Source organism: Amphiura filiformis, chromosome 13 (assembly GCF_039555335.1).
Source record: "Amphiura filiformis chromosome 13, Afil_fr2py, whole genome shotgun sequence".
Lineage (NCBI taxonomy): Eukaryota > Metazoa > Echinodermata > Ophiuroidea > Amphilepidida > Amphiuridae > Amphiura > Amphiura filiformis.
In genome coordinates this window covers 62,545,119-62,559,750 of record NC_092640.1, presented here as the reverse complement: position 1 = coordinate 62,559,750, position 14,632 = coordinate 62,545,119, and the positions used below count along the sequence as shown (strand labels likewise).

The following is a 14,632-nucleotide window of genomic DNA, read 5'->3' as shown; positions in this document are numbered from 1 at the left end:
TGACCCCCCTCTTTTCTGTGTTACAAAGTTTAAAACCCCCACATATTTGGTACCCCTTCCAAAGAAAATGTCAGCCCCGTATAAAGTTTAGAAAGACTGGCAGCACCATTTCTTAGTTTTGTATCTGCAAAACTATTGGAAACAGTACATTGTTTTTGCATACTAAAACAAATTCAGAACCATAAATTTATAAGCCCTCAAAGTTAAAGCCATTGTTTCTGAAGTAAATTACTTTTTAAGATAATATATTCTCATTAACTTAGGAGCATTATAATAGCAGCTTCAAATTTGCATAATAAATATTACGAATACATTACAAGATTAGAATAAATAAATATTTGATTGCACCACTAAAATGAAAGAAATGTCCATAAAGTACTATGAACATACATAATAAGTAAATATAAATATTTTAAAGACAAGAATTCTACTGGAGATAACAATTTACTTTTAGGAAAATGATTTTTTGACATAATGTCATGAAAATGACAGAAATGACAGGCTCAAAACAACCGTAGAAGTACATTTAGGCAGTGGCGGCACCAGGAATGTTTTTTTTGGGGGCATTAGGGGCAAAGTGAATTTCGGGGGGTAAAATCAACAAATTTTGCACAAAATTACATAAAAAGTGGAAATTTTCGTAATTTTTTTTTTTTTTTCGGTGGGGGAACAGGGGCAAGAGTTCTGAGTGGGGGGAATTTGCCCCCTCATGCCCCCCCTCCCCCAAGGCGCCTCCACTGCATTCAGGCAAGCATCAGGGGTAGATCCAGTGGGTGCGGATGAGGCATTAGTTTCTCATTGCCATTAGTTTCTCATTATTGGCAAGCACAATTAGCTCTTTTTAGGGTATTAACAGCCAATTTAGCCTCTCCCACCAGCCCCTCTGTAATGTGACCATATTTCAAATTCTGGGTCCACCCCTGGTAAGCATAGATAACATACTTAGGCAAGTATTAAATAGAACAATCACTTTGTACAATAATCTTTGCCAAACATGCGAAGGGTGCCATAAGCATCAAGTGATTAAGTGACTGTTTGATAAAATACAGACTAAAGAGTAGAAAAGAATCCTTGTAGCTTTGGCATACAGACACATATTCGTTTCTCACTCATATAGAGACCAAAATAGTGTACATCATTTATTATTTATTGGCAAAAGCCAGAAATAGAACAATAATTGGCGTCTTTGACCTTGAGTGTTACAAAGGTTTGCGCATGTAGCGCTTAGCGTGTGACATCATCACGTATTACACACGGAATGCAACAAGCACATACTATAAGTCAAAGTCAGGTGCATATCGTCACTGTTCTGGCAAAACCTCAATAGCTGCTATGTGTTAAATATGTACAAAGCAATATATTGCAATGTACATATTTATCACATAGCAGCTATTGGATATACAAGGTTTTGCCAGCAGCGACGATATCAAAATAATCTTTAATAAGGTACGCTATTTTGCCCTCATGAGTGACACACAAACATGGTGGAGTAAGGACTCCTGAAGTCTAAAATCTTCGACTACAATTTTTTGGCTGAAAAACATTTACATCCCTTATTTGTCTCTATGCAGAAACCACACTGTTTGAATGCAAGAAGTACACACTTGTGACCTTCTTGCAATTAACCAACACTGTGAGCAACCATATCACACACTTTGAGCATTCAATGTCTTCCATAAGGGGTGTAATGATTTCAAATGGAATAGCCCATTGCACCAAAGCTATTCCATCCCCGTTACAAGACCCACCTGACTGGTTCTGATGAAATTATGCCAGCATAACTTCAACCTGAGTGGACCAGATCATGTCTCACATTCTTAAGCAAAAAAGGCATCTCATTTAGCTGCCCTTTATCAGTTCAATTTTGTATCACACCTTGGAACGATTTCTTCTATTCTTCTATTTCTTCACCCAGTGCAATTTGAAAACCCAACTTGAGGCAGCCATATTCCTGCACTGATATCAAACTACATCAAGCAAATTAATTTGTGATATTTTTGTCCAGGCAAACAGAACTTATTGCTCCAAATTTTTTTTAAAAAATATAGAGAGACAAAATAAAACCTCACATAAATTTTGAAAAAGATCTGTAAATACTACATGAAGCCCCGTTACAAATCATGTAAAATTTCCAAGACAAAGAAGCGTATTTTTATAAGTTCATATTTACTTCCATCTCAATCAAATTTTGGGATACTGGTACTATGGTACAACCTTGTCTAACACCCTCTGAAGTATTTGAGGAATGATGCATCATACATAGAATATAGCTAGAGTGAAGTTTTCATGGGATTTTCATTTTTGGGCTATACACGGTTAATTTCAGATCCGCAAATTTGAAAGCCCGCAAATATAGCTGTCACACATAGGCTTCAATGTAGATGCTTGAGACCCGGGGGGGGGGGGGGGCACTCACTAAAAATGGGTGACGGGGATGTGCGGATATTGACCACAATTTTTCAACTCTGTCTCACCCAATGACTCCCTTTTATGTTTTACTGAACTCCCTCTCACCCAATGACACCCTTTTTTGTTTTCCTGTCACCAAAAGACCACCATTTTTCAAACATTTTGGGAAAATTTATGGTGATCTCTCACTAATGACCTCGTTTTTCAAAAATTTTCAACATTTTTCACATTTTTCAAAAATTTTCAAATTTTATATTTTGGTCCAAGTTTTTCCCAGTCTCACTGAATGACTCCCTTTTTTGGTAAGATTTCCCCAGTCTTTTTTTTTTTTTCTCACTGAAAGACCCCCCTTTTTCGGTGTCTAGGGTCTCACTGAAAGACCTCTCTTTTAGAACTGCTGTCCGCACATCCCCGACACTTCCAAAGTCGAGTGCCCCCCGGGTATGAGACACCAAATAAAAGAAACAGCAAATACTGTTCAAAACAGTGAAAATTGCACCGCTAAATATCCTGTTACACAGTACTAGATTGAAAAACATAGCTCAATATTTTTTTTTTTTTTTTTCAGCAAGCAGATGAAACCATCAAAAACATATGGCATAACATTATATAAAATATTCCCAGTATATAATTTTCAGCATATCATATTTGACCCCAAATCCAATATACATGTCCATACTTATTTGCATTTTCCTAATTTGCATAAATCACAACAACTACGGAGTCTGAAGGAACTCTCTTCTTCTTCCAGCCATGCGTAATTCCAGTTCTTTCCTGGTCATGTTCTCTGCGCTACGTGCTGCAGCCACATATGAGAAGACACAGAGCATTGCATATCCGATGTCGTGGGCCATGCTAGATCTGAATTTGTGTCGCACTACCTGCTTGCTGTTTTGATCTGCAATGAATCGCATATTAGACAATACATTATACAATCAGTTACATACTCATAAATATGCAGAAGTATATACAGGGTTCAGTGGCATTGCCAGGGCAAATTTCCCCCCTTTCCATATAAAATGGGGACAGCAACGAGTCAAGTGTCATTAAAATGACTAAAAACAGGACAAAAATTACAAATGGCAGGCATGAGAATAAACATTCAAGAAAAAGTCTGGAAATTGTCAAAAAAGCTAGAAAAGCGCGTAAAATCATACAAAAACATCTGAAAATAAATAAAATTGCAAAAATTTTGGTATCACAAAAGTCTGGTTCTTGATTGGAAATTCTCATGCCTAAAATGAGGAAGAAAATTTGCCCCCCCCCAACACTAAAATCCTGGCTATGACAGGGTTACTAAAGCCTGCATACAATCCAAGCCCATTGGCAGGGGTTCCAGGGGGCTGCCTTAGGTCCCTCTTGGGTTTTAGACATATGTGACGTGTCATGTCAAAAGGAGACACTTTTATCAATTTTGAGGTTTTTACATATTATAAATATAGAGATATTTTGCTCCAAAATGCTGTTATCCCCAATGAAATCGGACATTCCCAAGCGAAGATATTGAATTTGTAAGTTAGGGTATTATAAAATTGGAAATTGAGATATCGGCCTTTAAAAATATTATTGACAATGTTGAGAGTAGGAATTACCTTGAAAAATGCCTCAAAAAATACAAGATGCTAGTTGTATTCTGGTCTGAAACTATCAGACAATATTTTAAACATTTATAACAACACAAATTCGCAACAAACCCAAATTGTGAAAATATCACCCGGGGCAGATTTTTGGCTATATCTCCTTTTACGATCCTGCCCCAAAGTGTCTCCTTTTGACATGACACATCACATATTTTGATGCCATCTGAATCCCCCCCCCACCATTTCCCTACAGTGATGATGTGCAGACATTTCAAAAGTAGGGGTCTATCGGTAAGAGACTCTAAATAAAAAAGGGGTCATTTGGGGAAAAGGCAAAAAAAAAAAAAGGTTGGGTGTTTCTGTGAGATTGGGAAACATTATGAGTCAAAATCAAAGGTGAGTTTTTTGAGAAAATGGGGTCATTTGGCGAAAGATAATCAGAAACTTTTCCAAAATTCTTGAAAAAAAGGGGGTCTTTTGGTAACAATAAAAATAAAGAAAAAACAGAGAACATTGGGTGAGAGGGATTTGAAAAAATGGGTGTCAATGTGGCCTCACATCCTTGTCACCCAGTTTCAGTGGTGCCCCTTCCCCTTGTGTATGTATATCACTTACCAAATTCTACCAGCAAGAAGACATCTTTTTGGTCTTATATTCCTTGATATCCTTCAATTCAATAAATGCCTGCAACAAACCACATAATAATTGATGGTTAATTATCATAGCAGTTATTAACTACAATTGGAGACATACCTTACGGACCCGGGTATATAGTCCCATGCACAGTTAGAATCACATCCACCTTTTGAGCTCTTTTTATAAAACTCATTAAACCAGATCGACTTCATCATGTTTGAGTACCCCTTCTAAAACATGCTTGTTTTTTATTTTTTGTTAACCATCTGCGTGTAATTTGTTGTGCAGATAGCGTAGCGTGAGTCAAACACTATACACACGCAAGACTTTCTAACGCTCAAAGCTTAGAAATGCATATTATCATTATATCATTAAGCTTTGGATAGTTAATTATTTTCTTTATTTTTCACCCGGGTAAGTCGGGTGGAAAATAAAGAAAATAATTAAATGTCCAAAGCTAATGTTAAATACGATGCCTCCGCCTAATGATTTCGGGCTTTTGGCGATAAATGTACATCCATATCAAAGCGATGCACTTATGAAAGCTACATGTGTCTCATTTCACATAATAGCTAGATATAAATACCAGACTCATCTCAAGTGGAGATCACTTCAAGTCATCCCCAAAGTCACATAGTTAATGAAAGTTCTCTGTATTCCTAAACCATGTGACTTGGAGATGATTTAAAGTGACCTCCACTTGAAATGAGTCTGGTATTTATTCCTAGCTATTATGTGAAATGAGACACATGTAGCAGCCGACAAGTCTATATAGATTCTTGAAGTTTAATCTCTTTGGTAAGAATCTAGAAATAGCCAAAGATTTACATAATAGTGAGAGAAAGGCAATGTATTTTCATCACAAACATTTTGGAACATATGTGCATTTCATGTGTGAATACATGGCCATAATCCCACCCCCATATTCTTATCATAAAAAACAGGTGGGACTATATACTCAGGTCAGTATGGTAATTATGTCATGCTAAACATGCAATCAAATGATTTGATATACAACATGTGAGTATCATGTGAACACTGCATGATATTCACATGGTGTTCACATGGTACTCGCATGCTATTTCAAAGACAATCATGTGCATCAGGGTTACCAAACCTGTAATTTGGTAGCCCATTTTGGGTGACTTTTGACCCACGATTTGGGCTGAAATTTTTTTACAATCTTGGCTATCGCTACCATTCTCAGCATTGGACACTATGGTTGTACAATCGCCAAGTTCAAATGTTTTGAAAAACTCAACTGAATTTGTTTTTGTAACATATTCTGTGTTCAACCATAAGGCAAACTGGGGCACCTTTATAAACATGTCAATCACACATCGGGGGGTTAGTGCAACAAAGTGTCTACAAATTGGGCATTTTGAGATATGAGCAAAAATGTTTGCAGATAGCCCAGATGCAGATAGCCCTTTGTTGCTCTAAATACCAGAGACCCCCTGCATCGCATGCACAAACTCTATGGAAGCTTTGCAGATAGCCCTTTGTTGCACTAAACAAAATGGCACTTTTTCTCGGGAAGTCTGATTTTGAAATCCATGTCATTTAAATACAAATTTCAATGCAGATAGCCCTTTGTGTCCAGAACATTCCCAGTGTTCTCAGGATTATTTTGGTGCCAAAACCTCGATATCACCAAAAATGCAGATAGCCCTTTGTTGCACTAAGCCCTCAACATGATGTATACCAATCATTTGACTGTTGTATAAATAATTTCAAAATGTGACAAAGTGCAATAAGATAATCAACTCATACGCCCCATACAGGCAAAAGGGTGAGAAAGCCATTATTGTTGATAGGGTTACCACGGTTACCATTCTGCATTGTTACCACATCAGAAATCATAATATAGGACATCAGGCCTGACAAAAGGTCACATAGCTGGCTTGTTTGGTAATGTACATGGTCACCATATAAGGGGTTACAACTTTGGTTATTACCATGCATTTGAATATGGTGTTTTTATATACAAAGGTTATGTGGTTATAGCTACACAACCAGGCTCCTGTAGTAGATACCTAAACCCCATGAGAACTACCTGCCTATTGATCAAAAAGAAGTTTTCATTATGAATTGAACCAATCAGCAACATTGTTAGAATAATTTCACCAGGCAAAGAAATTGGGGTGAATTATTTCCAAAGCTCCATTCTGATTGGTGATTAAAGTGAAGATATCACGTAATTGACCAATCAGAGGCAATGTCATCTAGGTCGGCAGGTAGTGCTCAGGGACTTAAACAAAGGAATCATTCATTATACTTGTCTCACCTCAAGCGTGTTAGTGATGTAAGTGTGTATTTCACTGGTTGCATGATTAATTATAAAGAGCATGTCAACCCACCCCACACAGCGTGTGTACACATGTGTACAAGGGCGACACACCTGTGGCGCAACCGTGTAGAAGCACAAACTTCACTACCACCAGAATGTGAAACAAAGTATACTCCATCATGATTACACCTTTTGTCCACCATAGTGTAACTTTTGGTACTTCATGGGTACAAGTCAGCATCTATAATGTAGTCCCATTTGAGGTTACCTACAGTGTTGAAGACTGGCTGTGTAAACTAGCAAATTTCATTTTCACTGTTTGTGGACTGCTACTTAAGCTTGGTCAAGGTGTCATAGTCCAAATACAGTACTGGTAATTAAACAAAATACTGTAGAATTACGTCTACAAGCATATGCCTCTTAATGAGGGTTTGTTTTTTGACGAAAGAAACAAAGGGCAGACAACCTACCCTCCACAAAATCATTTGGAGTTTGACCAACTATAATATTGATACAGGTGGCTGTACAAACTTGTATTATTGTAGCTTATCCACGTTTTGGTGGAGAGTGTCTACCTTTCGTCAACAGAACAATCATTTGGAGGCATAAAGGCTGTATCAAACTGATTGGGTACCCATCAGCTTTGTCGTCTATAATGAAAAGCCTGCTCTTTCCAAATTCAACTTCAGATTCTCTTGAAATAATGACAATTTATAGATGTACATGTATAACCTTTTATTGTATGTCTACAAATTAGGTGGATGCAATGCTCCATTTTGATGTGGCAGTCTTGTCCATGCTCACTGGACATTGATGGGTACCAATCATTTTGATACACCCTGTATATGCTTGAAGACGTAATTCTACAGTATTTGTCTATTCACAGTATATCTTAAGAAACCCTCCAGTACAGGCAAATTCTGTACTTGGCCTTGACTTTTGAGGTGAGCACGAGTGATCACTCTCCTGGAAGCTCCCCTAAACTTCCGCAGGAGAGCGATATAATATAATGCCATATATTCTGTGTTCCATTTTACCCATGCAAAAGTTTGACATTTTTGTTCACCAGAGGAAAGTAATAACATAGCAGTGAATTAGTGATTTAAATACCTGTTTATCAAAGTACAGACTTATCTAAAAATAAAATAAATACACCATGAAACAAGACTTTTAAAAAAAGTTTAAAAAAAAGAAGAAAAAAGGGGAACATGTTATATTACCCTAAGTTTATGTCAAGTGGAGTCTCACACCCATAAAAAAATTGGGAATGTCTAACCTACATTGTATACTACAGTGAACCAAGAACTTTGATTTGACAAAAATAATAATATTCTTTGAAGACAATAATGTGTTATTCCATTTAAAATGCACACTACCCCTGTGGAAGATTTTGGAAAAATCTCCCGCAGAGGGAGTATGAATTTTGAATGGAATGAACACATTAGCAACTCCATTTGAAACTCACTCTCCCTCAGGGGAAGATTCAGGTTGAATCTTTCTTAGTGGGTGTGTGAAATTCAAATGGAGCTGCCTAATATGCTCATTACATTTGAAATTAATTCATACTCCCTCTGTGGCAGATATTTCCAAAATTTTCCACAGGGGTAGTGTGCATTTCAAATGGAAGAGCCCATTTTGTCCACCTCATTTCGTAGCAGACTTCATCAGAAATGTTAAGGGGATGCACTGGAACAGGATATGCTTAACTGAACATATCTGAAGATGTCCCAGACATGTTAAGCAGATGCGCTATTCCAGTTGAAATCCATACACCCTCTTTTAAGAGATTAAAATCTCCCACACAGGGGGTGCAGATTTGAAATGGAGTCACCCATTCAGGTAATCCCATTTGAAAATCACACTCCATGGGTAAGAGGTTAAGATTATGTCTTCCATATGGGTGTATAGATTTCAGTCGGAGTAGCCCCCATGTACTGGAACTGGAAAACACCTACAGTGTTTCGTGCAGTGGATGATAAATATTAAAAGCAAGTAAAATTTTACTTGGGTTTTGTTATTTTGTTAATTAATTTTTATAATAATTCAATGAGATTTTGTTTTAATTGTTCGACAGGGTTCTTATGATGGGTAATCACAGCGCATGTTGAGTTCATCATTGAGTTGTTGTCACAGAATGACCTCTTGAGGGAAAATATTGAAAGTTTTGTCTGTGGGCTTAATCATCTTTGGTGGCTCTAAAAAGAGCTGTTCATAGAGAAAATACATGTATTTAAAGCATAAACAAACATCTCTCCTGGTATTACCGGATAAAAGTTGACAAAGAATTGGTAAAAAACCAATTTTAAAAATCAAAATTCTTGGTATTTCTAACTAACAATTACCTACATTTCATTCCAAAAAAGAAAAAAAAGAAAAAATAAACATTTCAAAAATACTAACTTGAATGCATACTACCTACATTGTGTGAGGTGCAATTCTGAAATATAAATTCAATTTAATATACAATTATGCACTATATTTTGTTCCATTTCATGCAACTACTTTGACACAAATCTACATCATATCTACACTACAACACAATTTGAGCTACGCAACTAACAAAAATGGATGAGCTTTTTAAAACAGCTTACAAACTTTTATAAATGCAACTTATCATACCAGTCACCTGCCTTTATTTTTATTTTCTTCCATACAAAGCAATGGGGTGCCATATATGCAAAGCAATGAATTGTGGGATATTGTTTGGGTGATGATGATAATGACACAAAACCAACACACATACATACACATACTTTGTGGATGGTCCAGGTCATGATGGGTACATTAATATATTGGGTACGTGGTAAAAAATGGGGACACTGGTTGACCTAGGTAAGGTGATGACTTGGGACTGAATGCTCCAATATATTCACATTACAGTCTTGTGGTTACGTACCAAATATATATAACTATATATATATATGTATATAGTAAAGAGATAGGGGTAAACTAAATGATAAAATGTTGACAAATAAGGTACATTTATTGACCAAAATCACACAGTGTACACAATTTAAGAACTAATAATATTGATTATATTGTGGAAGAACTGGTAGCTACCTCGTTTTCCTGTGATCGATAATCGCCCGCAGAGGGGAGGCATACAGAAGATAGGAGATAGGAAAATAAAAGAATAAGCAGTTAGAAAGTGACCCCTGACTTTGTGTCCGATAACCCTACCTAAGTGTGCGCACATTGCCCTACTCCAGTTGAAATCCACATTGCTATGGAAGACATGACCTTAATCTTCCGCACAGGGAGTGTAAATTGGGGTTACCCGAATAGGTAACTCCATTTGAAATCTACACCCCCTGTGTTGGGGATTTAAATCATGTCTTCCATAGGAGGTGTAGGGATTTCAACTGGAAGAGCTGTTTGTGTTATCCTACCTAAGTGTGCACATTAAGGTGGTGATGATGATGTTGATACTAGCTAGTCTCCTGCACATGTATGATGTTCAAGTGTTGAGGTGGTAGTCTTCTCCCCAGTTGACGTTGATAAGCTCAGTACTGTTGGCTCATTCTGAACACCACAACACCACATGCATATCAATTCTATGATATCATTTGCTTTCTCATTCTTTATTTTAAATGTTATGCATGCACCTTTGATTGCTATATTTGGACCTTACGGTAAGAAAAGGAGAATTTTATAAAATTCTGCACCAGTTTAAAATTGCTGCATTGGTGATGAACAGAATTGCTGCATTGGCCATTTGATTAAAAAATCTACAATTGTCCAGAAAAATAATGGTAATATAATTCCAAAATTATCCAAAGGCAAAAGCATAATCAGAAACCATTAGATGGATACACAACCATTCACTGAATTTTTAAAAGTTTTCGTTTTTAAGCACTAATTTTAACTGATTTTTAAAAGGTTTTACAACCCAATGAGTTCCATTAAACACTAACGATGCATTTGTCTAAGACATCTTGAACACTGTTGCCAACCCTTCCGAATTCAGCACACGAGGGGAGTCTCCGGCAAAGAGATGATTTCTCCTGCAATCCTATACACTTATATAGCAATCCAAACGGTACACAAAAATGTCATACAAGACTCCTACATGTTAATGGTACAAAAGTTCTGCAAATCTATCTTTTTTTCTCTCTTTCAGTTTTTTATACTTAAAAATCTGATTTGGGGTAAACCTTTTGGCAGCATTCCAGGATATTTATATGTATTATGTCTTTTGTTCATGTGAAAGAGTCTGTAATGTAGCCATACTTTTAAGTTACTCTACAGTTTGCACTTACGGCAGCTGAAGGGAATATCACATCATGCATTGCAGTGGATCTGCTTGCTCCATAGCAAACATAAACAAAATATTAGAGCTGTTTAGATATTGAGAGCTATAGTTTTGCAATACTTTAAGGTCCGATTTCTCAAGGCTTGGGTAGTGGTCAGGCTTCCTAAGCCAGAAGGCTAGCCCTATAAATGTGGATCCATTTTATTGATTTATCTCTCGAGGTGATGTGAAATTGTAAATATTTGTATGTGTGACTACTTGGGCTTAAGCCTGATGGCTCAGGAAGCCAGGCTTCAAGAAACCAGCCCTAAGAGGTCTTTTGTTTTCAAACAAAAGTCTATACACCCCTGATATAGAGAGTAAATGAAAGTTGAAGTGAGGGATTTCATGTACATTTTCAATGGTACACATGGTTATATTATTGTACCGCAAAGCTTATTGGGATAGTCCTTAAAGCTGCTGTGATTTGCACCCATAGACATGAATGCTATTAATTACATCGACCTCTTTCCCGGGCCTCTTTCACTCTCACTACCATCCATTTTGAAACTTCTTTCTAGCAGAACAATTACACACAACACGAATCAATAACATCCTACATCTTCTATGCGATCTGTCCCATATCCTGCGAAGAAGTTTGTAGTATCTGATATAATTCCTCAATTCTCATCATGAAAATGCCAAAAGGACATCATTAAAGCCCATATATGCTAAATGGGAATTCCAAAAGCTGGGAATTGACAAATTATGTTATCAAAATGTGGTAATACTTCATCACTAAATCCAAATTCCCATTTGTATGCATTAATCTTTGAGCTGGGAAATCTCACTTTTGCATGGATAGCTTGGGAAAATACCATATAAGATTTGTGAAATTACCCAATTGAAAATCCCAGTTAACTTTGTTATCTGTGGAGTTGAAACATTTCAAATGTCGGCCATTTTGGTTCACAACTCATAAAACATTTGCAAGAAGACTGCATGTCTTTCTCAATTATAAAAACAAGCTATCCTCTGAAGAAACAAACCATGAAAAAGATGACTAAAACAACCCAATCAACCCAATGTTTTTTTGAATTGGTAAAAACTTTGCACCTATACAAATGAATTTCGACCAAATTTCAGAAAACTTCCTTTAAATGTCTAATAATTTGGTTGTATTAACCATTCTTAGCCAACTTAAAACATGAATTAAAAGTATGTAATAATAACATTAATATGAGGCCTATAATTGTAAATACTAAGTAACAAAGTGTTAAATATTGGAATGTACATTAATGTATTAAAAATAAAACAACCACGCCTGACCGATCATAATTTTATTGTTACTCCAAATTGCAAAGAAATAAAATAGTTGGGCTATTCCAGTTCAAATACATACACCCCCTATGGACGACATTAATCTCCCACAGAGGGAGTGTGGATTCTAAATGATGTTACCTGAATGGTTGCCTCCATTTAAAATCTTCACTCCCTGTGTGGGATATTAAAGTCATGTCTTCCACAGGGGTGTATGGATTCATCTGGAATATCCCATTGCATGTAATATGATTTCTCTTTATTTGAGATTTGACAAAACATTTCAAGATGCTAGTGATTTGACAATTTACTGTCACAAGCTCAACATGACATCAAACAAAATTTTGATGATGGACACACCACCACCAAAGGTTCACAAGATATTTCCCCAAAACCCTATTCCCAAATATTGAAGAATGCACACATGTTCATGATGGTAATTTTCTTCGATGATAATTATCAATAATATAGACTTGAGGCTAGTTTTTAACTGATCTACATCTACATCTAGTCAATATGTTTCTAAAATTAATACAAAAGTTAAAATATTGAAACAATAAAAATCATATGTATCCATTTTTAGGGTACTTTTGAATAATTTTCCATACCATTTTAAAACTAAATAGTGTTTTGATCCAAGCATTTTACAAAAGAAAACACCAATCAGTGTGCTCCTGGGTCAGTTTTTACATTGGCAACACTAGGTTTGGTCTGTGATATCAATCAATACTAGAAACACTGAGGTAAAAACACTGTGTGCATTTAGTTAGAAGAACCTTCACTAGTGGTGTTGGTGATAGTCATGCCCATACCATGCCTGGTGTACTTTTCATGTCATTCTTAACATCAACATCTTTTTTTCAAAATGAAAAGCAATAAAACACCACATGCATCTTGGTTAATTAAGTTAATTAACTTTGAAAATTAATTACAATATTTTGTTAGTCTTTGATTTTTGTACAAGAATTCTACTTTTGAACTCGGTAAAGCACCAAAGAAACTAAGATCGCCTAAAAGCTGAAGAATAAGAAATTGCAAAGACTCCTTTCCAATGTAGTTAACCTCCAACACAGTCTAGTTTATTATTACAAAGGGTAAATCAAGTCTTGTGTTAGAGGCTACTTACACAAGTAGAATTCCAGAAGTAAATTCACAAACTCATGGCGACGGAATAATAGTTTGGTAGTCACTTACAATGGTTATACAAGGGTTACAAAATCTCTGCCATATCAAACAATGGCTATTCCATTTAAAATCCACACTACCCCTGTGGAAGGTTTTGGAAATATCTTTCACAGGGGGAGTATGAATTTCAGGTGGAATTAGTACATTAGGCTCCTCCATTTGAATTTCATACACCTTCTGAGAAACATTCAACCTGAATCTTCCCCCTGAGGGAGAGTGAGTATTAAATGTAGCTGCTAATGTGTTAATTCCATTTGAAATTCATACGCCCCCTGTGGAAGATATTTCCAAAATTTTCCACAGGGGTAGTGTGGATTTTAAATAGAATAGCCTAATTTCTAAAACTGTCAAGCTTTTGACAGGACCAGCTCTGACTTCTCCAGATAGTTTTGTCTGGAATAAATTTGGAGCTGATCCAGATATAAAAGTCAGACAATTTTAGACTCTTGCATTTTTTTGAACACCCACCTCCACTGTTTATGAATTTTCCTCCAGTTTGTCTTCACCCAAGTATTACATTATATTATTACATTCGAAGAACAAGAATACAAACAAACAAATCTAAAGATTAGAAAAGTTCGTTAAGGCCCAATGTGAGAGTAACATTAATATAATTATGCTGAAAACTCGTATGAAGCAAAGTTGTATAAAATACTATTTAGGATACTCAATACTATTCAGAGTTCTTTTCAAAGGGACCCTATGTGGCCAGGGACCATCTACAAAGCACACCACCAAGCAATGAGTAAAAAAAGGGGTGCAAAGGAATGCAATAAAGCAGAGCAACAAAAGAGTCAAAATTGTAAATAAAAAGTACAACATACATGATGCTGACTCTGGAGATAACAATGTACAAGTTGCACCAACAAACAAACAATGGTATTATGTGAACAATAGGTATATGTACACATTCAACAGACAAAGGACATGAAGTGCATTGAGCCTTGAACTTTGGAATTAATAACTGACAAACAACAGTGA

At 36.2% G+C, this 14,632-nt stretch overlaps 1 protein-coding gene across 1 annotated transcript in view; it reads right to left on the bottom strand.

Annotated features, from left to right (window-relative positions):
• Window positions 1-2,986: 2,986 nt before the first annotated feature.
• Window positions 2,987-14,632, bottom strand: part of LOC140168626 (MAP kinase-activating death domain protein-like) — a 135,355-nt gene continuing 123,709 nt past the window's right edge. The window contains 3 exon segments of the mRNA XM_072192030.1: window positions 2,987-3,307; window positions 4,605-4,634; window positions 4,637-4,673. Of these exon segments, the coding sequence (XP_072048131.1) occupies window positions 3,126-3,307; window positions 4,605-4,634; window positions 4,637-4,673 (249 nt within the window). The 3' untranslated portion in view covers window positions 2,987-3,125.